General features: G+C 43.4%; 1 protein-coding gene across 1 annotated transcript in view; it reads right to left on the minus strand.

Annotated features, from left to right (window-relative positions):
* ASB2 (ankyrin repeat and SOCS box containing 2) overlaps window positions 1-26416 on the minus strand; it is a 39711-nt gene extending 13295 nt beyond the window's left edge. Inside the window, exons 1-7 of the mRNA XM_073350707.1 lie at window positions 26335-26416; window positions 18545-18809; window positions 16716-16808; window positions 13692-13858; window positions 11255-11410; window positions 9357-9602; window positions 5209-5380 (exon numbers count right to left, since the gene is read on the minus strand). Coding sequence (XP_073206808.1) covers window positions 5209-5380; window positions 9357-9602; window positions 11255-11410; window positions 13692-13858; window positions 16716-16808; window positions 18545-18798 — 1088 coding nt within the window. The 5' untranslated portion in view covers window positions 18799-18809; window positions 26335-26416. The remainder of the gene's footprint in view (window positions 1-5208; window positions 5381-9356; window positions 9603-11254; window positions 11411-13691; window positions 13859-16715; window positions 16809-18544; window positions 18810-26334) is intronic.
* Between the last annotated feature and the right edge of the window lie 738 nt (window positions 26417-27154).

Here is a 27154-nt window from a genome sequence, read left to right on the forward strand (position 1 = left end):
AGTGATGAGCACCACAGAAGAGAAAATCAATAGCAGACTGGGTTTTTTATTAATGTATTCACGCTTCAAACCTGACGTACGTTTTCTGTGAGCATTCTTCAACCTATGGGTTGCTGGACGCAGCAAGTATTCCCTTGTGCGTTCACTATTTCTAACTCCTTACCTGAGCTCAATCACAGGACACAGTTTCTCTTCTCTGAACTAGACAACCCAACTGTTATAACTTACTGTTGTCCAACAAAGATTTAGTTCATTTGTGAAACAAATTTTGGGATTAAAGTAATCTCCTCATGGGCCTCAAATGTATCTTCCACAAACAGGTCTATGAATACATGAAGGTTTGTAAAGAGTGAATGAAAAGACATTGAATATGATGCAAAAGTCTCCTTAGAAGGGGGTCTAAAGGTGCAAATAATTTTTCACCCAGCTCTAGCAGTCCCCATGCTGCATTGTAGCTATCTGGAATTTTCCAATGGGGGAGGGGAGCAGAATTTAGATTATCCTGTGCCAAAAGCAAAAGCATAAGCCTGTGCCACTTGAGCTAATGAAAAATCTCTGTTAAGTGATAGCAGCATGTGGTCTTTGACACACAGATAAGCAGTGTTGATTCCAGTTCATAGAAGGCACTGCTATATGTACCCGAGAAGCTAGCTAGTTCTTCAGAATGTCTCTGAAAAGTGTGCAAGCTTGTTCGGAGATATGGACAACTAACACACTATATCAGATGGCATTAAACTTTAGTTCATTTAATCTTTTTTCTCTTATTTGAACTAGGATAGTTAGGGATGTAAACACTGATTTGGATAAAAACAAGTAATAATAAATAATGGTCATACTGTGGGCAGGATAATTAATAATACTTAGCACTAGAGAAGTTCCTGAGCTAAAGCCGTACGTCAGAACACCCCAGCTTTTGTGTGGTTCAGAATCTGAACCTGCTTCAAATTTCCTATCTGGCCCCCTTCTCTAACAAATCAAGCCAAAATTCCTGATCAAAACACATCTAGCTCTAAACAGATCTAAAACACTGGTCAAAACTTTTTATTTGAGAAACAAATTTTTTTAATTGAAAAAATGCTTTTTTCTGTCAAAATGGTCATCTTCATGGGAAATGTCTGTTTGTGATGACAAAAAAAAAAGATAGTGAGGGTCTGCTGAAAACTCCCAAAATGAAAATTTTTAGCAACACAACCAGAGAAAAATCAGCAAATCAATTGAAAGTCTTCAGTAAAACTGAATTTTTTTTGCCTGACTGGCCAAAATTTTTCTGGTCTCAACAACCAAATGCCAACATTAAAAAAAAAACAAAAACAAAAAACAAAAAAACCCCCACCACTTTTGGGTCTGGGGCTTTTGACAAAAACCTGAAAAATTTCAGTATAACCATGTATAGTGAAATTTTTTGCTGGGAAATAAAGATTTCCTGACTAGCTCTGCTAAATACCCCCAGAATTTGTGTGTGTTTTGAGAAAATCTAGATCTGAATCTTGTTGCCTGGGTCCATCCCTGCGCAGCAATTATACAGCAGGTGGTGAATAAGTACTAATTAACAACTAACCCATTCCTTCACTCAGCTCTTGAGCCTCCTAAGCCATCATAACTAACAAATAAACAACAAACATTTAAACCCCCTTAGGGTCCATTTAAACCCATTTAGGGCCCAATCCTGCAAGACGTTGGGTGCCTTCTACAAGGTACTGGCCATCTTTAGCTTGACTGCAATGGCAGCTGCTCAGCATATCCCATGATCAGAATATTTACAGGATAAATCCAACTTAATAGTAATTATTATAACTTTTAAAGCATCTGATGATGCCATGTGCTTAGCTGCTCCTGAATGGTGCTAAGCTTCCTCTACTCGGACTAAAATGAGAGTTGGAGACATGCAGAACCTTATATGCCTATTTACATGTTGGACTATGATGTCTCCCATGGCAAGTTTATAGCTACACCATTATTTATATACCTGAAGAAGTTTTGTCTTTATTTAAGGAAAAGATCCAAAGCCTACAGAGGAAATTTCCACCCAGAGCCTTTCTCAAAGCAGAGACTGACCTCATGTAACAAAGATGCTCACCAGAATCCAGGCGATTTGGGTGCTGCTTAGATGGCTATCATCCATCACCAACAAATGCTTCATAATAGCCATAAAAGCAAAAAAAGCACATGCAGCACTGCGATTACACCATGCCAAGTGCCAGCATTAGTCATCCCGTGATTTACTGGGTCTTGTTAAGATTTAAGGGTTGCTTTTGTTCTCTTGCTCAAGAAGTGAATGTGCTCAGCCCAGCTCTCTGTATCTGATTGAGAGGGGCCTGAAGAATCCTGAACTCCGAGGGTATTTGAAATCTGTACTTGGCTCTGGATCTGAATTTTGCAAATGTCCCCTCTCTTGCTAAAGTGACAAACCCAAAGCCCAGATCCAAAGCCCCCTGCATGTATTTTAGGATTGGGGATGGGGAACACTAAAATGGGTATCAGGAACCTAATTTTGCAGCTGGAGCCCATCTCTCTTTCTGACCCCAAGGGCTCTGTTCAGCATGACCGTGCCTCCAAGGCTGCAGACTGTACTTCCTATTCAAAGGTGGGGGGTTCTTCCCAGTGAGAGACATCCAAGCAAAGCCAATTACTGCTTTACATGGCCACCCAAGGCCACCTCCTTCACAGGGCCACCCAAGTGCCATACTCACACTGGAAGTGATGCTAGATTCCCCATGGTCCCTACCACCTGACCCTTTCTGCCACCTGAGACCAGGGATGCCTGAACTAGGGACACAGGGAGTGCAGCAGCGCCCCCGGCTTGAAATGGTTTTCATCATATACAGGGTTTTCAGTTTTGTTCAATGGCTTCCAGCACCCCACTATACAAATTGTTCCAATGCCACTGCTGGCTGCATTGCCTCCCAGCTGCTGTAGATAATAGGATACCAATAAAAATGCACCTAGTGATTGACTGCCATCTTTAAAAAATCAAAATAAATCACAAACAAATTCTGCCCTTCTCCACCACCACTCCTGAGCACTGGGAAGAAAGGGGTTAAGTGACCTCTTGCTATGATCATGACACCGATGATACACAATTATGAATTCCATGCCAACAAAATTCATTTTACATTAATATTGACAAGGCATCATTTAAAATAAACAAACACCAAGCAATAAGAGTTGAATGTTGAGCCCTGGGACCACATTCTTGGCTTTTTGACGTTATGAAGCCTCCGTGTTCTGGCAGCAAGTCTGAATGTGGAATTCCTGGAGAATTACATATTAAATCCGCAGGAATATAAAGAGAGGTCACCATGAAGGGTGTTATTATACTGAATACCAAAGGAATTAAGAACGACTGGCCACTTGGGGTAAAGCTTTGTCATCTGGATAAATATTTGATTTTGGCCGCTAAAGAAAGGATACTTTTGTTTCACTTCAGTTCACAGCAGTTATAAACCAAAAAATGTGTTCAACCTTTTAAGTGTGAAGGAACTAAGACTTCTGACTTAATTCTGAACTCATTTGCACTGATGGGAATCAGCAATGACTGGTGAGAGATTTGGATCAGGCCCCTTATTTTGAAAGTGGGGTTGGACTCAAGTTGGAGAGCTTTGGAACTGAAGTTAAACTTGTCCAGGTTTTGGGGGTGTTCAAACTGAGAGGTCTTGTTCAGGTTTAGTATAGGCATTCAGATTCAGAGCCACTTTTCCAGAGTTTAGGAAAGGAGGACTGGAACGGGTTTTTGCTCTGACCCTTTTCTAGTTTAAAATACGTTTGTTTTTAAGAAAATCTCTTTTTAACTTAAACCCCAGAGAGAATTCTGAGTCATGCCAGCAAAAGGCTGTAATAGCTACTCCTACTCACATGATAGCAATATATACATCAGTTACATAAATTCACTCCGGGATGCCTCCTAGCACATACAGCCTCCACAACGGTACAGTTACAGAAAATAATAATCCTTATATACATCACAGTAATATGGAGAAGTTTAGTTAATGTCTGCAAAGTGCACGGAGATCTTTGGATAAAAGGCATGGTGTTGTCAAAAAGGTTTGGTTCTTCATGCACTATGAAATGGGAAAAATCCATACACACATTTTGCAGCTGTATTTAGTTTCTGATTCTACTATTTATTTGGGGATTTTCTGGAAAAATTAATAGATCCATAGAATTTAAGGCCAGAGGGAATGATTAGGATCACCTAGTCTGATCTCCTGCATAACTGCATAGATTTCACCAAGTGGTTTCTACAACAAGAGCATATTTTTTAGAATGATATCCAACCTTGATTTAAACACTTCAAGTGCATTGGTTTTTGGCATTATTTGACTAGCTCTAGTCATTACATGGTTTAATGTGCACATCAGCAAGAATAAACCATGCTAAAATATTGTTGGGCCACACACATCCATCACATCCTATGGTAAGTTGTTCCAATAGTTAATTACTCTCATTATTAAAAATGTGTTTTGTCGAGCTTCAGCTTTCAGCCACTGGAACTTGTTATGCCTGTCTGCTAAATTAAAGAGCCATCTATCAGAAGTCTTTTCCCCACTTACAGAAGGTGATCAAATCAATTCTTAACCTTCTCTTGTTTAAACAAAACAGATTGATCTTATTTAGACTGTTACTATAATTTATAGCATATTCTGCAGACCTCAGATCATTCTTGTAGCTCTTTTCTGAACTCTTTCCAACTTCTGAACATCCGTTTCGAAGTGCGGACACCAGAACTGGACACAGTATTCCAGCTGTGGTCTCTCTAATGCCATAGAGATTCATTTATCCACTCCTCGCCTGTCATTTATCCACTCCTCGCCTGTCAGCCTTTGAGTTATTGTTCTCTAAAAATGGTGATAAAATCTGAACACACTGAAGAGTTGGGCAGCATGTTCTGCTTCTGAAGGCCCACCACTAATAAGTAATATCTCAGCTGAGGTAGCAGGATCCATCCCTGGTGTGGAAGGGAAGGCCCTATGACTGGCTTATACCATCCCAGCAAACACACCCTTGAGTTTAGTATTTGAAACCCAAACTCTGTGAATATAGGGCCAGATTCCTAGGTGGTATAAATAAGTGTTGTTCTATTGACTTTAATGGAGATATACTGACATAAATATGTGAGTATCTGGGCCATTAATTTAATAAAATATCTGAATTCCTTTCTACAGGGTGAAATGATACAATAAAGTGATTAAAAACACACCAAAAACTTACTCATAGTTGCCTTTTTTGGATGCTATATGAAGAGGTAATAACCCATCCTTATTGGCTTTGTTAGCATCGGCACCTTGGGACAAGAGAAACTCCACCACCTTTTCATGTCCATTTTTACAGGCTTCATAAAGAGCAGAGGCACTATCGCTGGCTTGGGTGTTGATATCAGCTCCTAAGAGCACAAAAAACATTGAAGAGCTAAATGGCTAGAATCAGATGTAACATATTTTGGATCAACAGCCCAAGTCTCCATGACTTACCTAAGGTTTCAACTACAAAACTGTCAGTAAGGTCAAGTGATTGCTCATATTTTCCTAGCACTATTTGCTGGGGTGGGGTGAGAATGTGGTCAAGGCAATAAAAGAACAGCTTATGTCTTCTTCACTGTGTTTCTGCTATGAGGTAAATGTTTTCCCCAGTGCTGAGGGACTGAGTGTAACAGGGTATTCCCTGGGGCCAGCCAATCCACCAAGGACAAACCATTGCATATAAGTGGTAATACACTACACAGGAAGAGAGATTAAACAGCAGTACCCACAGGATAATACCCACAAAGGGTGTCTACAGTTAGATTCTGGTCATGAGCCCAGCCCCACCCTCCCCAGCTTCTTTACTATGGTTAAATATGGTTGAGGAGAAATCATGTTATAACATGGCCTTTTCTTGCCTGCATGGACAGAGAAAGTCCCATGTTATATAACCCTGTGTTGAAGAACCATGTTTTAATCCTTGTGCATATATCCAGGCTAAAAGATGATTCTGTAACATGGTAGGGATTTTGCATTTTATTTTATTTTTTGTATTGACTAGCTCTAGTCATTACATGGTTTAATATGCACACCAGCAAGAATAAACCCTGATAAAATATTGTTGGGCCACAACCACGTTGAAATGTAGCTATTTTTGTGGCACAGTTTTAGGACCTGAAAACCTGTGTCAATTTCCAAACTGGGGCTTCGATTGTAATACACAGTGCCACTCTGCCTTCAGGCTGCCTGATCTATGGGTATCTTAAAAGAGAATTACAATCCATTGTTTTTCTGCTTCCCAAACTCTGATAAGAAACAAACAAAAAAAAAGTACAGCCAATCAGTCTTTTGTTTGGCCGTGAAAACTCCCCGCCAAAGAGAACATTTCCCCCCTAGCTGAAACATCTGTGTTTTGTTTGGCAATTTAAAGATACTGTAGCTTGAAACACCAGGAGAATTTCAATGACAAAACACAAAACAGAGCTACTTTCTTAATGAGAAATAAATGAAATCTTTCTTTTTTATTTATGGCAAACATTGCTTATTGTAAAAATACAATTATATTATTACTGAGATTCTCAGCGGGTCTTTTATGGCTGGGAAATATTGGGCACTTTTATTGGACTTTCCTCAAAACTGAACTTTAAGGGAATACTAACATGTAATTGAGTTGAACCACAAATTATATTCAAATCAGTGTTTTAAATCACGATGGAATAACTGGTTAGTTTTCAATGTCGCATAAAGCTGACTTGTGAAAAAAGTGAACTGGAAAGCCAGCAATATCTTTTGTTCTCTATCAGCCATAACTGCAATCTGTATTTTTACAGCCACATATCTTTCTTTAGAGATTTTTCTTATCTTCATTGCAGTTTAGTTCTTATTTCATCAATATATTTCATAGAATCATAGAATATCAGGGTTGGAAGGGACCCCAGAAGGTCATCTAGTCCAACCCCCTGCTCGAAGCAGGACCAATTCCCAGTTAAATCATCCCAGCCAGGGCTTTGTCAAGCCTGACCTTAAAAACCTCTAAGGAAGGAGATTCTACCACCTCCCTAGGTAACGCATTCCAGTGTTTCACCACCCTCTTAGTGAAAAAGTTTTTCCTAATATCCAATCTAAACCTCCCCCACTGCAACTTGAGACCATTACTCCTCGTTCCGTCATCTGCTACCATTGAGAACAGTCTAGAGCCATCCTCTTTGGAACCCCTTTTCAGGTAGTTGAAAGCAGCTATCAAATCCCCCCTCATTCTTCTCTTCTGCAGGCTAAACAATCCCAGCTCCCTCAGCCTCTCCTCATAAGTCATGTGTTCCAGACCCCTAATCATTTTTGTTGCCCTTCGCTGGACTCTATATGCAACATTTCTATATGCTGGGTCTGATTCTCCTTTACTCTAAGGAGGCTGCGCTGCTCTGGCAGTGTAAAGGAGACAGATTAAATTATATTCAGTATAATTATATTTGCATCCACTTTTAAGGTCCTTTTACATGACTAGAGTGGTGTAAGTGGCCTTAGTGTAAATGAGAATCAGGCCCACTCTATCTATCTATACAAACACACTGACACACCACATATTGGCTGATTCCCAGCTGGTGTAAATCAGTGTAGCTCCATTAACTTAAATGCTGCCTCACCAATTTATACCAGCTGAGAATCTTTATTATTTGATAAACTACATAAAATTTGTTGTTTGCACTGGACATTAACGACAGGCTTAAGCATGGTCTCCTTGTATTTGCTGGCCTGTTCACAGCTGAAAGGGGCCGATGTATCATTTCTTTGTAAGGGATGGTGAAGCCAAAGGGTTGGTTTTACATGCATCATGAAGTGCCAGGAATCTGCTCTGGTGCATGTGTAAGAGAGATTTTAAGGTTATGAACCCACCTGAGAAGAAGTGAGCACAAAGACTCATGGGACTACAGGAGAGAGCTGGATTCTAAAAGGCCTTTCTGGGGGGGAAGTAATATGAGATGTGACTTCTTGACTCATTATGAGAATCAAAATATTCTTATTCTTCCTCCGACTGACTAAGAAATATATTCTTCCTGGGCCATATCTTGCTTGTCTTACTCACAACAATAGACATGGTAACTTCAAAGGGACTAACTCCTCACATGAGTAATGAGAGCAGGATTTGGCCTTACCTAGGGACTTTAAAATCCTCCCCCCTCCCTAACACTAATAAATGTATTTAGTGCTTTTCAACTGCAAAGTGATTTGCAAACACCTCCTCATTAATCCTCCTGGCACCCCTATGAGGTGGGAATGGTGAGTATGGTATCGCCTTCTGTAAAATGGGGATAACGAGGTGACCAGCCCCAGCGCAGGTGTACAAGTGTGGAAGGTACCAGAAGTCTTCTCCCCTCTTGCCCCTTGCTAAAGGGTCGGACAAAAATCACATAGATTTCAAAGACTGATCCTTGCCTTCTGGAGCACAAGCCACTTGAAAAGGGATAGGGAGGGAAGGAACCAAGCTAAGGTCCCTCCTACCACCTTGTCAGCCAACAGAGCTGGCTGTCCAAGAAAGGGAGTGTACGCTGCACCCTCCTACAGATGAACAATGCTGCACTTTCTCTGCATGATGTGGAGCTCTAGGAGGCTTTGTGCCCCTCATTGCTCCCACTGGAGACCTGTGGCTCCAAAACTCCTACTCAGGGCTATGGCTGAAAGCTACAATAGAGCCTCAGTGAACTACCCTATGCCACAAGAGGGAGTCCCTTGACCATGGGAAAAAAATATCTTCCCTGTGACCTTCTGAGAGACAAGGTGGATGAGGTAATATCTATTTATTTCACTTCAGAAGTTGGTCCAATAAAAGATATTCCCTCACTGACATTGTCTCTGTAATATCCTGACATAGGTACAACAGCATTGCATACTGTGAACCTTCAACATTATGGAAAACAGGACAAAGTGATATAATATTTGAGGAGAACTAGCTTTGCTCAAGTCATATCTTACCGAATGTTCATGAGCAGACCGTGCTTGGCTAACATTTAACTCTGATCTTATTCTTATCTTTCCCTGTCTGTGACCTATTCTTCTGTCCCTGAATTTTTATGATACACATGTACAGTGAGAGTCACAAAAATTTTTGTGTTATCATTGCCGCACAAAGTAAGGGCACCAAATTGCTTCTAAACCGAGTGTCCATTGATACTGAAGAAACACAATCATTGTGCACCTGTATTCTAACCAGCAGCACCCCCTTCTCACCCATGTGGACTGTTCTTGCTAGAAGCTTCCATGGGAGCAACAGGTGTTCACCACCTCTGAAAACTAGGTCTCATCTCCAGTTGGCTACTGAAAAACTGAGCCAACCAAAATTAGTGGATACTTTTGAATATTTAGGCCATAATATATAAAGCAAATGAACAGCACCACTGTACTCACCACACTTGGCAAGGTATCTCAAAGCATCTAACTGCCCACCCTCGGCAGCCACAAATAAAGAGGTGATCCCATAGGTGTTCTTGCTTTCAATCTTGGCTCCCCCTTTGATCAGGATATCAATTATTTCTATGTCATTCCGGGAGACAGCCTCATGGAGAGCAGTCCATCCCCGATTGCATCGGTGGTTTGCATCAGCATTGTACTGCACCAGCATCCTTACAGCTTCGACGTTTTTGCGTTCACAGGCTGTTTCAACAAAAAGCAGGTCATTTAGGCCAAACTTTTCAAGAGGCCACTAACTCTGGGTGCCACAGTTCTGGGTGCCCCATTACAACATGCTAGAACCTGAGGTACCTAGAATCACAGGCACAGGTGCCGGCTTCTTCTTTGCCCCGGGAATACTCAACCCCTGCTCTGTCCCTGATCCCACTCCCACCCCTGATCCCACCCCTTCCCTCAAGCCCCCATCCCCACCCTGCCTCTTCCTGCCCCTGCTCCACCCCTGCCCTGCTTCTTCCCACTCAGTTCCACCCCCAACTTTCCTTTTGTAAAAAGCTTTAATCAAGCGTGTCCCATTCCCGCTCTTCCCCCTCCCTCCCAGCACCTCCTGCATGCTGTGGAACAGCTGATCCATGGTGGGTAGAGGCACTGGGAGGGAGGGGGAGGAGTTGATCGGTGGGGCTGCCGGCAGCCAGGAGGTGCTGGGGGGGAGGAGGAGCTGGCTGGGGGGAGGGGGAGAGGTCTTGGGGTAAGACTGAGTCTTGCTGAGAAGATATGACTGTCTCTTTAAGGCACCAGGAGCCTTGTAATGAAGGGTGGGGCAATGCTCCTTTCTCTCCCAATCAAGCCTCCAACCAGTCAAAATAAAACCCTTGGAGAAGGGCATCACATAAGGCATCACATAAGGAAAGATTGTTCTGCTAGTAAGCCTTCAACCCTTACTCACAGAAGGAGCAGGAGTGACCTGGGTTCTCCTTGTGAGGCCTTGGAAGAGAAGTGAGAAATGCCTCCAGCCAGGAGGAGCACTGGGAAGAAATCTGTTGGTTATCAAAGTTTGAGTTTAAGATCATTTTGACTTTGAAAGACTTTGGCAGCCATGCCCAGTGGAGCTGGTGATAAGAAAGTTAAAGGGACCCACCAAGAAATAGGTAATATGCTGCCTGGGTAATACACTGCCACCTGTGAGCAAGCAGATTTTGTGCTGAGACTAGTAAATTTTCGTAACAGTTTTCTAAGGCTGGGTGTGCTTCCATATGCTATGTTTTGTCCCATCTTTTATATTTACTGAAAAGTGAAACAGTCCCTTAAATCTGGTAGCCTATTTTGGGCCAGATTTTCAAAATCCAGTGTCAAGCTGGGTCTCCATAAATCCAGGCACTCAAAGAGAGTGGCCACTTTGTAAAATCTGGGCCTATACGTTTAAGACTAGGCTAGTCAGAGCACTAGAGTGAGTCCCATGGGCACTAGACAGAGCACTACAAAATGTACCATGGGGAACCATCCATTCACAAGGAGATGGACCTGATGACCTAAGAGAACTTCTCCTTCTCCAAACTCTGATTCCATGGATTTTGTGTGGCTTTGCTGAATAAAGTGTGCTCAACACAAAGCAACAATGTAGCGTACCCAGGATACCTTATAGCATTTTTTCATATTAGCATACATCTGTTGTAGTAAATACTGTACATTTGTGCCTGTGCCCACACTATAAGTGAACGACTGACGTGTTCTCAATTATTTTTGTTCTGATATCTAATAGGTGCTTTGAATTTTGAATTTAAAAAACACATACATACTCATATAGAAACAACATGGGCTTGATCTTTGGAGGTGCTGAACACCTGCCACTTCAGCTGAAATCTAGGGGGCTCAGCACCTCTGAAAATCAGGCCATTTACCTTTATAGAGTGGAGTCTCCCTGGACTTGTTTGTAATATCAGGTTCAGCCCCGGCTTGCAGCAAAGAAAGTAGACAGTCCAGGTTTCCCCTGCTTGTTGCTATGTACAGCGGTGTCTCTTCCTGAAGCGTACGCTGATCAATGGTTCCAGGGTATGCTAATGAGATGTCATTGTTCCATAGTTAGTAAGGCATATAGCATATGTTGTCTAACTGAAACGAAGAACTCTGTTGCTAAACATTTTGGGGCAGGGATGAGCTAAGTATACTTGGTCCTGTCTCAGTGTGGGGAGGATGGACTAGGTGACTTGAGGCCCTTCCAGCTCTACATTCCTATGATGATTTCAAACATGACACACCAAATGCTAAGAAATTACCCAAGAGATGGCTTTGCCATGCCATCCAGACCAGATTCCACTATTCTCTGCAACACCACCCAAAACTCTCTGATAAGAAAGATTCTTTAAAAGAGGAAAATAAAATCACGACATTACATATCACTCCATATATTAACGCTGCAGTAAATATGGCATTAGAAATCAATGCTGCGCTAAAAAAATGCATGAATGAGTTTGCTGACACATTAAAGTGCTTTCATCTATACAGCTGGCCTGGATTTAGACAGTCATAACAATACATGCTGGCTAACACTCAGCCTTAGAGGTGATGCATTTTCTGGTTATCAGTAAGAGGCACCTTATCTCACTGATGGAGAAATTAACCAGCATGTTAGCAACGGATCTGAAGCAGAACACAACAGCCAAGCCCCTCGAAGTGCAGATCAAGTACAGATGAGGATTCAAAGTTGAGGACTCGGGGCTGGGCCTGCCTGTATCATGGGATAAAGTGAAACACCAAATCTGAACAATCCTGAGCTTTGGGGGAAGTTTGGCTATGAAGCCAAATCTGGATGTAAATTCAGGCCCCTCTCTAGACCATCATCTCTGGTGGGGTAATCCAGGACCCAAAGGGGTGGAAAATTTACCATGTTACTGCACAGAGTGTCTGCAGTCCAGCTTCTCTCACTGAGGGGCTCATAACCAATCAGCACAAGCGGCAAAGGTGACTGGCACGGGATAGGAGCAAGATGTGGCCAACGTATTCCCTGAGAACAGGATGACTCAGTGCGGCCCTTGGGCATACTCTGCTGGTGAGGCTCCAGTGAAGTCCGAGCCACAATGTAAAGCTGCCATGCCCCAGTGGAAAGCCTGGGGAAGGGTGATGATGCTGTCTTCAGCGGGAGGGGAGGCAGAGGATGGGAGTCTGCATGAGGATCAGAAAGGTGCAACTTGTATCTGCCAGTGCTGGCGGTGCCATTTATTGGATGAAATAGAAATAAACCGGAAGGGTTAGAGCATAAGCCAGTGCACCCCAGAGCAGTGCTCCTACTGACCATCGGTATGTAGCATGCCCTTTGACTTGACATCTTGGAGCATAGTGTTTAGATCCATGTGTTGTGATACCCAAAATCTGTGCTCTGCATTTTCTTTTTCGAGGCACTTTAACCCTTCAAAATCCTTCAGGGTCCCTCCCCTCACCCCAAATAAACAAAGTCAAAGTAGGTTGAGAACATCCTGTAGATTGACTATAAAATAGGTTAGAGAATAATAGGTCGGACACTAAATTAGGTTAAAATGTTAGAAATGTAGGTTGACTATAGCAACTGGTGATTCAAAAAGCAATTGAGCAACTGTTCTCCAATGGGAACTTGAAACCAAAAGTAAACCAGTAGCCCCATTATTAACTATTAGCAAACAGAGGCCAGGCCAGATCTTGAGCTGGAGTATATTGGTGTAGTTCCTCTGACTTCTCTGGAATTACATTGATTTACACCAGCTCAGGATCTAGACCACTATTTTATACCCTAAGAAACCAGATAATATGGGGCAAGCCTACATCAACCCAGAATAGCGACAGATATCAATCAGCACTTAAGATCTTAACTGTTGTTTATTATGTACAGACTGCAAGCTGCTTATTCAAATAGGTGAAATTCATACACATGTACAAAGCTTGAGTAAAGGGTCTTTTAGCTAGGAACTGAACAAAGGTTGGTGCGATGTATTAAAACTCTGTTAAAATTGTAGCTTGTCACTTTAAATTTCAGGATTTTTCCTGATCCTGCTTGCAGTCTGTAGGAAAGTGTGTGATCTGGGCCTAGCAGCACTCAGTCTGCAGCCAGCTAGCCTACAGTCAGGTGGAGTGAGCTGTGCCTCTCTGTTTCAGGGAGCAGCCTGCTTTGTCCCCCTGTGGTTTTAGGTTCTTGTGTGTTATCTAAGAAATAAAGTAGTGTTACAAGTACAACCTTTCAGCAAGAGTATTAATCTGTCTCTGTGTGTATGCCGTGAACAGAACATGGGAGTGGTTATATTTTCTTCTTTTTGGCTGATATTTTTAGTTTTTCTTCCATTTGTAATCAGCTGTTTTTATTTTACTAACCTCTTTGCAACACTTTCAGGCAGCCTGCTTGGCCATAGTAGGCAGCTTCGTGCAGTGGTAGCCAACCATCCTTGTTAGGTTCGGAAAGGTTCTTCCCTGATTTCATCATATTGAGCAAGGCACTTTCATCTCCTTCCTTGATTGCTTCCACTACAGGATCCAGCTCTCTTTAAAACAATGTTGAAAACCAATGACATTTTGCAGCATTACAGTAAAGCTTTTTTTTTTTTTTTTAAACCAAGACGGTTTAAAGCCTAGAGCCCACATATGCAAACTAAAATGGCAAGATTTTGGTGGCTCTGGGGTGCACTGGCTGCAATGGACACTAGCTCTATAGTACTATGTGATTGTACTCCCATGTACTGCTTTCCTCTAAAAGGTAACTCGGGATGGTCAAACCTGTCCAGAAACCTCTTCCCAATGCTTTGCTCCAAACTCACACCTAACCTGCACCAAACTTTCTGAGGTTTGCACAAGTTTGCTTAATTGTGTAAAAGAAATGAGCCCAGAAGTAGAAACGCTGAAATACCATGAGGGATTGTTCTTGTGGAAAGCAGAAAGTGCTGGGAACCTCACAAGAGAGCCTCTTCTGAGAAGACAGCTGGTCCAGTTTCTAAGAAGTCAGCAATGTAGTTCAGATCAATACCTGAACCTTTGTGTAAAGATCTGAAATCACGTCCATTGAGTTAAGGAGGGGAAGAGAAAAGCTGTCCACCCCAATGAAACTCCAAACACAACACAGTAAGGACTAGGTATTAAAAAATGCTCAGTTTCCACTTAGGCACCAAAATAAGTGGCCAGATTTTCCGAATGTTGAGTTCCTTTGAAAATCTGTCTGTAGGAATCACAATGGGAGCTGCTGAATGCAGAACAGTTGTGAAAAACCGGTCCTTTTTAAAATATTTATATGGTATCTGAGCTCTTGAAAATCTGCCCCTTAGCTCTTTAGAAAATCCCTAAAGGCACCTTCCTGAAAACCCCTCACCCAGGTGAGTAGTCTTCATTCCCATGAGTTGTTCTTTGAATAAAAACTACTGGTGTCAGTAAGGGGTTTGCTGGACCAGGCCCTAGATGCACTAGCCAAGCAGACTCCACTGCAGCACAGAAAGTTTAATGAGTGTCTCATTGGAGCCCTTGTGTGATTGCCTGCAGCACAGCTGGTCAGTATAAAAGAATAGGTTTCAGAGTAGCAGCCATGTTAGTCTGTATTCGCAAAAAGAAAAGGAGTACTTGTGGCACCTTAGAGACTAACCAATTTATTTGAGCATAAGCTTTCGTGAGCTACAGCTCACTTCATCGGATGCATACTGTGGAAAGTACAGAAGATGTTTTTATAGACCATGAAAAAATGGGTGTTTATCACTACAAAAGGTTTTCTCTTCCTCCCACCCCCAGACATTCTTGTTAAACCCTGGATTTGTGCTGGAAATGGCCCACCTTGATTATCATACACATTGTAAGGAGAGTGATCACTTTTGATAAGCTATTACCAGCAGGAGAGTGGGGTGTGGGGGGAAAGAAAACCTTTTGTAGTGATAAACACCCATTTTTTCATGGTCTGTGTGTATAAAAACATCTTCTGTACTTTCCACAGTATGCATCCGAAGAAGTGAGCTGTAGCTCACGAAAGCTTATGCTCAGATAAATTGCTTAGTCTCTAAGGTGCCACAAGTACTCCTTTTCTTTTTATAAAAGAATAAACACTCTGCTGCTTGGTTTCTGTCAGAAACAGGACAACTTCTGCAGCAGGAGCAGGAAGGAAGCGGGCAGTTTTAAAAAAAACCCTGAATCTTGTGAACTGCTCAGACTAGTTACTGCATCTCTAAGGCAGGTAGCAGGCGGCTGAATTCCAACTGCAAGAGCGATTCGGGATGGGGTCTATTCTGAGTAGTCCAGAGCAGGTGGGCTGGAGCACAAATGGTACAGGAACCATCTTCTCTTCCCAGCACCCCATTCAGGCCCCAGGCAGAATGATGCTACTGGCTCTCCCTGAGCATATGGGGGTTCGTAAGGGCATGGCCAGATTAACTGGGGGTGTGATCAAGGCTCCCACACATACACATACCCAGTCACATTCCTGCTAGCACCCACAAGCAGGTAGGCAGGGTAATTTAGGTTGCCTCTTTCTGCAGTGAGTGCTCAGTGCACTCTCCTCAACACATCCTCACAGGCATTGTGACATGCAAACACCATGCAGGTGGTCTCACTCCCCCCAGCACTTTCACGGGAGTATGGGCACAGTTTGGTCCCCTCCCCCTGCTACATCTTCCCTGTCTGATCTCTCTATCTAACCTATCCAGCAGTTTTCCCCAACAGTACCTGTACTCAGCCAAGCACGATTACTCTCTTTCACAAGGAAGAAGTCCAGCCTGCAATGGCAGCTTCCCCCTTAGGGTCAGAGCCACAGCCCGCGAGGAGGAACACCACGGCCCCTCTTGAGAGCATGGGAGAGGACATGTACCCTTGCACATAGGAGCCCTGTACAGTGAACAGATGAGGCTCAAGCTGTCCTGAACACATTGACCAAGCGCATTGATAAGGATCAGGCTTCTTCACTCAGATTTGATGCCCTTTGACATGTTTATGTTCCTGTTTCCCAGGCTCGAACTCTGAACTTCATGATGCAGTTAAAAATAACACCCGCCTGATTCCGTTGTGATTGCGACATGGAAGCCAGTGTGTATAAATAAACCACAACACACACATCCCTTTTCCTCTCTCCCCTGTCATCTCACAGATGTCTAGGGACCCACAGAAGCCTGCACAGTAGAGTGCGGGGAGCCGTAGGGCTGAATAGCCCAGGAGTGACTGAGTGTGTGTAGAGGGCTCGGGAGCGGGCAGGAGAGGGCAGGTAGGGTGGACAAGGGAGGAAATGAATACGATTCCCTCAGGCAGTACTATGCATTCCTCCCAACACACATAACGCCACAACCCCCGCCACCCAAAAGCCTCCAGCTGGCGAGTGAGGGCAGACAGACAACAAGGCTAATTTGGAGCAAGACACAGCGAGACGGAGACACTTACACAGGCTGGGGGGTGATGAACAGGCTGCCGTTGTACCTTCGTCTGACCCCCCAAGATGACCCTGGAGCTTGGCCTCCGGACTGGGCTGCCAACCTGGAGTAGCGATGGCACGAATGAAATAAAGAGAAATACTCTGCATATGAGAAGCAGGTCATTTTCAGGCCCCTTAATAAAGGCAGGAGCCAAAAGAGACACACAGAGAGAAGGAGCCTGCCGCCGGGGCTTTGAATGAAAGCAGATGGCCACGGCTTGCTCTGTGCAGAACTCAGCTGCTCTCTCAGCTCTGAATTATTTTTGGCCCACTGAGGAAGTGTCAGGGGATTTGAATGACCATATAAGACAACAATGAGGTTAACCCCCCCACACTACACAGGAGGAAGATACAGAGCTAGATGACATTCTTCACCTCAAGGAAAGGAGGATCTGAGAGCACAGTCAGATGAGGAAGCCTGGTGAGGGGCTGAAATAGGGTCATTAGCACTGTGCATTCAGCAACGGGCCTCATGCTGGACCTTACCCTACCAAGGTCCAAGGCCAGCTAAAGACCTGGGGCCACAAACCTTCATGCAGGCTCCCATACCTGCCTAGTAATAGGGTGGGCAGGCTGTGCCCTTGCAGAGCATAGGAGCTCTAAACTGCTGAGCTCAGGCAGAGGTGGGAGAGCATCAGTCAGTGTGCAAAGCAGCAGATGGTGTCCTGTGCTAAAATCAGCAGGAGGCAAGGGACCCTTCGGAGTGCAGGGCCAAAGCTGACAGATCTGCCCTGAAGCTGCCCCATATCAGATCCCCACTTCAGACACTAAGCAACATGACCAAGCCACACAACAGGTCTTATATCAGGCGCCGTACAGAAGTACCTCCACCAGATCGTGTAACACTACAACAATCACAGTGGGTACAATCCTGGCCCCATTTAAATGAATGGAAATTTTGCCAGGATTTCACTCTGTGTATATAAAACACCCATGACACCCATCACATTGTTTGGGGGCCTGTAATAAATGTGGCGTCATAAGATTACAATTACAGCTGTCAAAAATACACAAAATATATACAAATTGTTGTTCTTTTGCAGGGTTTGAAACACACCTTTTATTTTTTGATTATTTGGATTTTTTTAATGACCTTTTCCATCTTTTTTGAGAATTTTTCATTTTTAAAAATGAAAATCACAAATGTTTGCTTTTTAAAACAGCAGGTTCCTGTAACCCAGTGGGCTGCTTAGGCATTGGCCCCGAGTGCGACATTGTGTGGTAAGAGGGGTCTGCCTAGACGTGGAGTTACTCGGGTGCACCTGGGGGTACATGAGCTCAGAATTTGTGCCGAAGTAAACAAAAGCAATACGTTTGTGACATCTCAGTCGTGTTTACAGCCGTGTGTTTTATATACGTAGTTTGGTTCTTTTGTGTGTGTGTGGGGGGGGAAATCAGAACCATTCCACATTTTTTCATAAAAATTTTGCAAGCCTCACCTGACTAGAACTAACTCAGGAAAGCACTCTGCTCCCTGCGGCGTGATGAGGCTGCCACCTGAGTGAGGTCTCTTTAGGTAAGAAAAGGTTGCAGGACTGGTCCAGTGTTTTGCAAAGATCCACAACTTTTAGCCGACATTCGGGCCCGAGTTCTAATCTAATTGACAATGGTGTCAGGCCAGAGTAATGCCACTGACTCCAGTGGACCTACCCCAGTGGCAATGAGATCAGAAGTTGACCACTGTAAATTAATTACAAACTGGTCTGTTAAACGCGTTTCCGTGCTGGTCTATAAACCTGTTTAGAAAGCCATTTTCCACTGTGGGCTTTGTGACAGCTCCAGCCACTCACACACTCACCTGTGCCAAGGATAAATCTGGTTTGGTGGGTTATGAGAGCAAGGACGAGTCAACGTAGGTGGCTCTCCGGGGGCTGTCATGACCGATTTCTGATGACTCTGGGCAGCTGACTGACCTGAGGGATCTTCTGTCAAGCTCTGTTCTATGGCCAGCTGAATAAGCTCGTCTTCACTCATGCTACTGTACAGACTGTACTCTTCATGACCTATTGTTTTTCTCTGGGTGTTTGTTGTGGCCGTGATCTTTGTAGCCATCCTCTGCTTGCCTAGTACCAGGGGATAAGAAGAAACTGTAAAAATCAAAATCTTGAAAATGTGCAAGTGACGTTCAACCATTTTGTGTCCAGGGTCAGATCTGCCCCTTGACTTATACTGACCAGAGTCCTTAGCATATTTTCAGTCGAGGAGAAAACACATTTTAATGAATCCACTAGAAGCAACATTTAAATTTAATGGGCTTGATTTCTTTTTTTCTCTTTTAGCCCTCTTATAATAATTGCACCTCGCGGACCCAGCTAATTTATCTCTTGCTAAATGGGAGAAGTTACAAATGAGTAAAGCAGACTTTCTTCTGCTTCCTTCAGGTGAGGGCACCTCTGGGCAATAAGATGTAGTGGAAATGCCCCAAGGGATTAAGAAAACACTGTCAGTTTAAAAATGAATCAAAGAAAACATTCACATGTCCCCCCTCTGTGTTACTCTTACTTGTCTTTGATTATTGAAGATGAAAGTTGCTGGGCCAGATCCCCAGATGGTGTAAAGCAAGATAACTGTTGATTTCCATGGAGTTAATCCCATTTACACTAGCTGAGGAGCTGGCCTGCCATGCCCTTTTCACCCTTTAGGCTATTAGGTTACTTTCTGTAGTGCACTCAGCTTGAACAACAAAAAAAGATACTGGTCAGTTTCACTTCTGCACATCTGCTCCCTCTCCTGACAGCAGCACTTCTGCAGGCCCATGTTCCCATTGATCATCCACCCCTAGCCTGTGCTAAATCCCTGGCTTTTCAGGGCCGTGCAGACACAAGGGCTGATTCTCTGCTGCCCCCACACTTTGTGCACTCATTTACACGTGTGCAAAGAGGGTGTAAAATGCTACCCAATTTGAATGGCAGTGATTGATGCCTGCTTTGCATTCACTCTCTGCAGGTACGGTATATGAGACTATACAAGGCGCTGACTGGTGGACAATTGGGCTCAAAGAGCTCCAGTTCATTTCACATATCCACTTGGATGGGAGCATGCTGTACAGTGTGTCTTCCACCCTGTCTCCTTCCTTCCTCAAATGTACACTAAGCCCCAACATTAAAACCACCCGTGTGTCTCCCATAGGATTTGGGGGAGGGGGAAGAAAGGAGCATGCAGCGGGGACAGCATTCCTCCTTCTGGCACTAGCAGAGGAGTGAATATGACTCCTAGATAATCACCTGTTTGGGAGAAATAAGGAGAGGTTGCATTTAAAGAAAGAAAAAAATCTGATGGGCTTGCAGAAGTGCCCTGTTGGTTAATCCTTAAAGGCAGGTCGCTACCCTCCCAAGATGCTTAAAAGCAGCTTACTGGGAGTGGGAGAGACCCAGGAAGGGGCTCCTTAGAGGAAGTAATGCACAAGGCTGAAAAAGCAAACAGCTGGTTAATGCTGCTACTCTAGTGGAAATGACTTCGCTAGCAATGGGGTTTCTAATAGCGAAACAAGAGCCAGGTGCAACTGTGCCAAAAGAGAACTTCTGATATGGGGTGACCAGACAGCAAGTGTGAAAAATCGGGACAGCAATGGGGGGTAATAGGCGCCTATATAAGAAAAAGCCCTAATATCAGGACTGTCCCTATAAAATAGGGACATCTGGTCACCCTGTTCTGATATCTGAAAGCTGGTGAGTCCCTTTTCCTTGCACTGAGTCTCATTGGTGCAGATCTCCATCAGCTCTGCAGGATCCATGAGGGCCTCTCATTAGGGCTATTACGTTGCATCCCTTTTTAGGTGCTCTCCTGACTGTTCGATTGCAACCGACTTTTCCCAAGTATTTTGTAGGCCGCCATAAGCAAAATAACGGGCTCGCTCAAAATTGGGGTGAGGAGTCACATTTGTAAAGCTAAGGAGGACTTGAGGCACCTTAGAGACTAACAAATTTATCTGCGCATAAGCTTTCGTGAGCTACAGCTCACTTCATCGGATGCATTCCACTGAACGGAATGTCCCTATTCCACTGAATGCATCCGATGAAGTGAGCTGTAGCTCACGAAAGCTTATGCTCAAATAAATTGGTTAGTCTCTAAGGTGCCACAAGTCCTCCTTTTCTTTTTGCGTATACAGACTAACACGGCTGCTACTTTGTAAAGCTGTGTGCAAGGTCTAACAGAAGAGAAAAGCCTGGGTTCTTGGGAGAGATGTCAGGCACTGACAGGCCTGTAGCATTTGTACTGCTCTAAGCACACTGGTAAATGCCCACCCCTCTTGCCCCAGAGTCTCTCTCTCACGCACATACTGTAGGGAGCCATATAACCTTTTGTTGCTCTAGACCACCATTCATTCCCAATCACTCTAGGTGTCTGTACCAGTTTACTAGGCCAAGAACTCTGCTCTGCCAGCCCCCTGTGTAACTGTGCACTCTCCATTTCGATCTCTGGATCACTAGACTGCAGCTAGAGGAGAACATAACCCTCTGGTAGGGGTTATGGCAAGTACAGATGCATAGAATGTGAGCAGCAGTGGTGCATCAGAGCCAGGCACACAGGCATATCACTATGGTCCCATGAACTTAAAGTATTTCATGTTCCAGCTACAATATGTTACCACTGCTCTAAGCAACCTTTATAGACTTTGTCTGTAGGGCAGAGGAGACAGCCCTGATGCTCGATTTTACAGTGGCGGAGGGATATGTCAAAATCGGTGAAGACGGTCTCTATTCATATTTCCATTGAGACGTGGGATGTTTTCTCTGATTACCATTAAATTTAAGAGCCTGAGTAAAACCTACAAAAGCAAGGAAATGTGGATTTAAGGACTCACCTTTATTCTCATTTATAATGGCTGTGCAAAGTGCCACAGGGTATATAACACATGTGATTACTGCCTGCATTGATCTCAGCCTCCAAGCACCACAAAAGCAAAAGAGGGAAAGTTAAGGGCGGAGAGTTACCCTTGATTTTGTACGTATTCAATCATGCTGGGAGTGGTAATCTGACTATTAAGGAGTACAATATGCAAACTGTACCCCACAACAGTTGTCTAAGTAAAAGGTTGGAGGCTTGAAGTTCTTCAACCCTGTTTTATGCCAGATCTCACAAGGCTGATATTTGATTATTGTCTTCAGTGATAGCTGGCACACAGGCAGTGACAGCCTCAGGCCAGTGCTATGACCCCTGTGCATCCAAGGGATCTGTGCCAAGCCACCAAACAGCTGACAGCTGCAGGAACAGAGCCACAGTGGCCCTACCTCCCTTCTCAGCCACTCTGTTACCTATCCATGCTTTGACATTAGTGCCACAGACAAGTCAAGTACCATGACACAGACCTTCCCCCAATGGCTCTCTTTGCCCCGGGCTAGTTGAACTCCTGACATGTTGCTCTGCTGTTTTACACTCCATCATCCACTGTACTTGCTTGGCGGCTGGTGTCTGTGTGCTGTGGATGTATGGAGACCGCATTGTCTGACTGTACATGGCAAAGTAGCTGGATGGCATTTTGTATGATAGAAAGCCTCATACAACCTAGACATGAAGGTAATTTCTTAGTGTCCTTCTCCCCCTTTTTCTTTTGGTTCATCACCTGCAGAGTGTGTAATGGGGGGTATATGGGATCATGAATTTTGGGACGGCTCTTATTTTCTCTCTTGCGTCTTCTGTATGGGTTAAGCAATCCCACCCACTTGCAAAAAAATCCATATTGATGCTCTCCGCTTATCTAAATATTATGACAAGAGTCCCAGCGAGTGCAGAAACAACAGCGTTGGCAGCGGCTCCAACCACTGACTCATCCTGCAGAGAGAAATGGTATGGGGCCCAAAATAGAGAAAGTTTTTTTACTAGTAAGTCATGTTTCTCTCATCGAACTCGCAGGACCAAGGATGAGGGAGCCAAAGCCAAATTCCTGACTTCTAGGAATTTTCAGACAGGCTCGAAGTAACAGAAAGCTGAGGACATTCTGATTCCTTACTGACGAGAGTCCAGATTTGATTCTCACTCATTCTCTGCTAATAGGTCTCTCTTTTCATGCACATCCAGGGCTCTGACAGCAAGGTCACATTTTTACCGGACAACTGTACTCTAAAGCAGAGGTGTCATCATAACCAAACAAATAGGCGCTTTCGATCCTGCATCACAAGTTATATTGTCCTTGCTAAACAAATAAATAACAATAAATAATCCCAAATCACCATGGCCCAGAGCTAAGTAACGTGACTAGATGCTGGGGCCCTTCAGAGCGGGAGGTGGAAGGAATCCTTTTTTTCCATTCAACTTCAGCAAAAGGGTTGGAATAGGCTCCATATCATGCCTCTTTTGCGAGAATCATCATAGCATTGGATGTTCCAACCCCAGCCAGCCCCAAATGCTGCCTGTCACCATCCTGCCCCCAGAGAGTTAGCTCTGGCACAAACAGTGTGCATGATCTGCTGTGTAGACATGCTGCTCTACTCATGTAGAGGAATCATGCCAATTCAGCTGTGTCAGGGGCCCTCTGCACCCACAGCATATGGGTAGTATATGGGTAGGGTTTGGGCCCAGAAGGCTCTGCATAACTCCACTCCACATAACTCCATTCCTTCTCTCTTTTGCTCTCTTATCTTCTTCCTCCCCCTCTGACTCCCATTGCTCAGACAGACCCACCCCTTCCATCTGCTGCCCCCTCTGCATCTTTCTCAAGCTCCTGCCTGTGGCCAAGGATTTCAGGCATGGGTGCCTCAAGTTAGGCTACTATTGTCCTTATGTAGGCACCTCAGTGAGTGTCTGGAATTACAAAAGGCATCCCTAGTTTTGAAAATCTTGGCCCACATGCCTGTCCTCATGACGTGCCTTATGTTTAGAACAGTCTCCCTGTTTTGTGCACCAGCAAATGACCACCTTCATCCACATCCTGCCTGGACACACACTTCTCCTGAGGACTAGTTAAGCAAGAATCCACCAAAGATAGAAAACAAAACTGCTCCATTTTAAGACTGGGCAACAGGTGTATCAGAACTAAGTCTGCTGAGGCAAGAAGCAGGCCTTCCTCTCTCTTTCTACAGACTGGAGCCAACCTGCAGTCTACTGCCGCACAAGAGCTGGTAAGTTACTGTTCCCTCTCACAATGCTTTTCTGATATGTAGCTGAGCTGCCTTAATTTAGTGGTGAGCTACCAAAATGACCTTATGAATGCCCCCTATAAACTGAATATTCCACATCCACTGCAAGGGAAATTAGTGCCATCAAAACTTTTTGTGGCTAGGAATGGTTGAACCAGTTTAGTTAAAGTAAGAATCAATTCAAGCCATCTCTTCATATTGAAAATGAATCTTGCTTGTAGGTTTCAAACTACTGGTTTAACTGTTAAAATGACTACATTTTATTTGGATTTGAACTTCTGAATGTCCCCTGAATTCTCAAGCAATACTGAGAATCTCACAAGAGCCTGTGCTCACACAATTATGATGAACCTATTGTGCCTGATAGGAACAGAATCTGAATGTTGAGGCGTTTTGCCCATCACTATTCATTACCAAAACCCTTTGCCTCTATTCTGAATTGCTGCATTACTGATCTCTTCTTTCATTGTACCATTTTGCTGACTGTGCTATAATTTAATATCTCAGTCTAACAAGATCCTCCTGGGTTTTAATTCACAGCCATCTCCACGTAGGGTCTGCTCCTGCACTTTCAGCACAGGCAGAGTTCCCCCTTGCTAAGTATTCTTCTTCTTTTTATTGGATTGATTTCAATGAAAGTTTGTCTAAGTAAGGCATAGAAGATCAGACCCATAATGTACATGGATATGTTACGCGTAAACAGAGACAAAAGTACATGGTAAGGAATGAAGTGCTAACATTGTAGGCCAGGTCATGACTTCCTTCTTTGCATGAATGAGCAGTTATGTATGAGTAGTCCCACTGAAATCAAGGTTGCTACTCATGTGAGTAACTGCTCACCAATGTGAGTAAAGACTCACCATCTGCCTCTGTGGAAAAAACCATGGACATCTGTAGTTATCATTATTATAGGACTGTATGCTCTTTGGAGCAGAGACCTCCTTTTTGTTGTATGTGTGTGTGTGTGTAGTGGCTGGCAAAATGGGGCCCTGATCCCTGAGTGGGTCCTCTAGCCACTACCCAATGCAAATAAATAATATTAGTATAGGGAATAAAAAGTTGGTCATTAACTTCTTGAACCACCGTTCAGTACAATTAGTGACTAAGTATGACAATTTATATGAAACGACAAGTCGCCTCTGAACGCACCTCCCATAAAACATAATGTATCAAGACAGCCAGTCCCTGTTCAAAAGACTCAAGAAAGCAGCATTGCAGCTTACTGTTAGAAAAGGTGATAGTAGGTCAAGGATAATGAAGAGGTCATTAAAGGAGCAGTGGAGGGGATCTTGCCTTAGCACTGATTTCACTCTGCTCAACTTGTAGGTAGATACAGAACTTCAGTTTCTTTGGTTTATGCTTCATTAAATGGCATTGATCATGCTGACAACAACAACAAGATTAAGAGACTCCAAATGAAAGAGTTAAGGAGGATTTCTTGGCTTACTGTTTCTTTTTCTCTTAGTTTTTAAGGCCCCAATTCAGCAAACACTTCCACACATACTTAACTTTACATATGAAGTTAACAGGATTGCTCATATGTGCAAAGTTATGTATGTCCTTCAGTCTTTGCGGGGTCGAGGCCATTACTTGTGCCTTTAGGTCTTCATGCTTTAGGGCCAGATCCTCAGATGGGGTTGAAGTCTATGGAGCTACGCTGATTTACACCAGTTGGGAATCTGGCTTTTTTTTTTTTTTTTTGGGTAAATTGCCAGTCAAACCTCTGCAATTTTCCGAGTAAATTATGGCAGTTTACTGCTAAGGATATCATGGGCTTTTTAAACAATGAAAAGATTTTCCATTTGAAACCATGCAGAATTACCGTGTTTAGAGGGAAAACAAATAATGTAGGGCAGCAGCAGCAGCAGCAGCAGCCAAGTATACTTTTGCAATAACGGTTGATGCAAGCCGGTCAAGTTATAGCACGATGCAGAATAAAGCAACTATAGGCTTCCAGATGGAACTTTCCAGGTAAACAAATCCATTTCAGCCCCAGCTGTCAGAACATGTCTAACTGTTTATGAAGTAAGCTTGGCATATCTCACAATGCCGTCAAACCATGAGTCTGCACAAACTCTTTGATGCAAAGGGTTTATTTCTTACCAAACTGGATCCCAGTACAGAGTTAAGTGCAATAACAACTTCAGAGATATAAGTGAAGGGAACCATTTGCTAATATCATTTTGCTAGTTTACTCTATACCTGGTACACTGCATTCACTTTACAGTACCTTAAATATGTCACAACAACATCAGCAACTATCTTTCCATGTGCCTTAGAAACAAGACATGCAAACATTCCAAGTGCACATTCTGTGTAAAGGAAAAGTAAATAAACTATGCAGCTATGATTCTTTCCAACCATTTCCAAATTAAATTTAACTGATGAGCGTTTTAAAAAAAGTCTTGGTTAGTTTACAAAATATTATAGGAGGAAGTTTTTTCACAACCCATAACACGTCAATAGATTCTGCATAAGATAAGTAAATTTAAAGCATGCACAGTTGCATTACCTGATGGTTTCTGAAACAAAACAATAATGCTGCAAAGAGTTCTCTCCTTGAGTAAGTCTCAGTACAGAAAATCCCCTTTAGTATTCATCTCTTGCCTTTCCCTGGGTGCGCTGATCTACTGCAGGGCAGCTTTGAAATGCTCTCACTGTGAAGCCTGTAGTTTATTTCTGGATCACCCCATGATCAAGGATTACCAGCCAAAATATAAGTTGTTCTGAATCTCAGATTTCCTGCTGGAAGATGCACTGGAGAAACTTTTACCCATCCTAAAGTTCTTCTTTGTTGCTTTAATTTGTAGAACTTCATTTCATCAAGCATCCTGTAGCTAAATGACACAAGGTTGACCTTTCTATTACATCATTCTTTATTGTCCTTGACAAGTAGACCATATATGGATATCTTTCTGAAACTTAAAGGGAAAAAAGAAATTGCAATATATTTTTGATATAAAGTATGCGGTCCTGGAGGGTTTCATTTATTTTTGGTGAAAGGTGCAGGCAGATTTTCTACTGTAGCTGCTTTTGCTGCAGCTGCTGCTGCATAAACAGAATAGGGCAAACATGACAGTGGGTGCTGGCTGAGGTTTTACAGTGGTTAATGTATTTTAAGGCTACTCGAATTCATGGAGCCCGAGTCTTTAGAACTTCCAAGATATCACAGAAGCACTTGTGAAACAATCCCACACATGATTCCATAAACATTTACTACAGAGAAAGAACTGCTCTAAATAGCATGTGAACATGAAGGAAAGTCCCATTCCCTTGACAGCTTAAGGCCAGTGTATGTGCCATGGTGGTCACATACCTCATGGTGGCCTTTA

Source organism: Lepidochelys kempii, chromosome 6 (assembly GCF_965140265.1).
Source record: "Lepidochelys kempii isolate rLepKem1 chromosome 6, rLepKem1.hap2, whole genome shotgun sequence".
Taxonomy (NCBI): Eukaryota; Metazoa; Chordata; order Testudines; family Cheloniidae; genus Lepidochelys; species Lepidochelys kempii.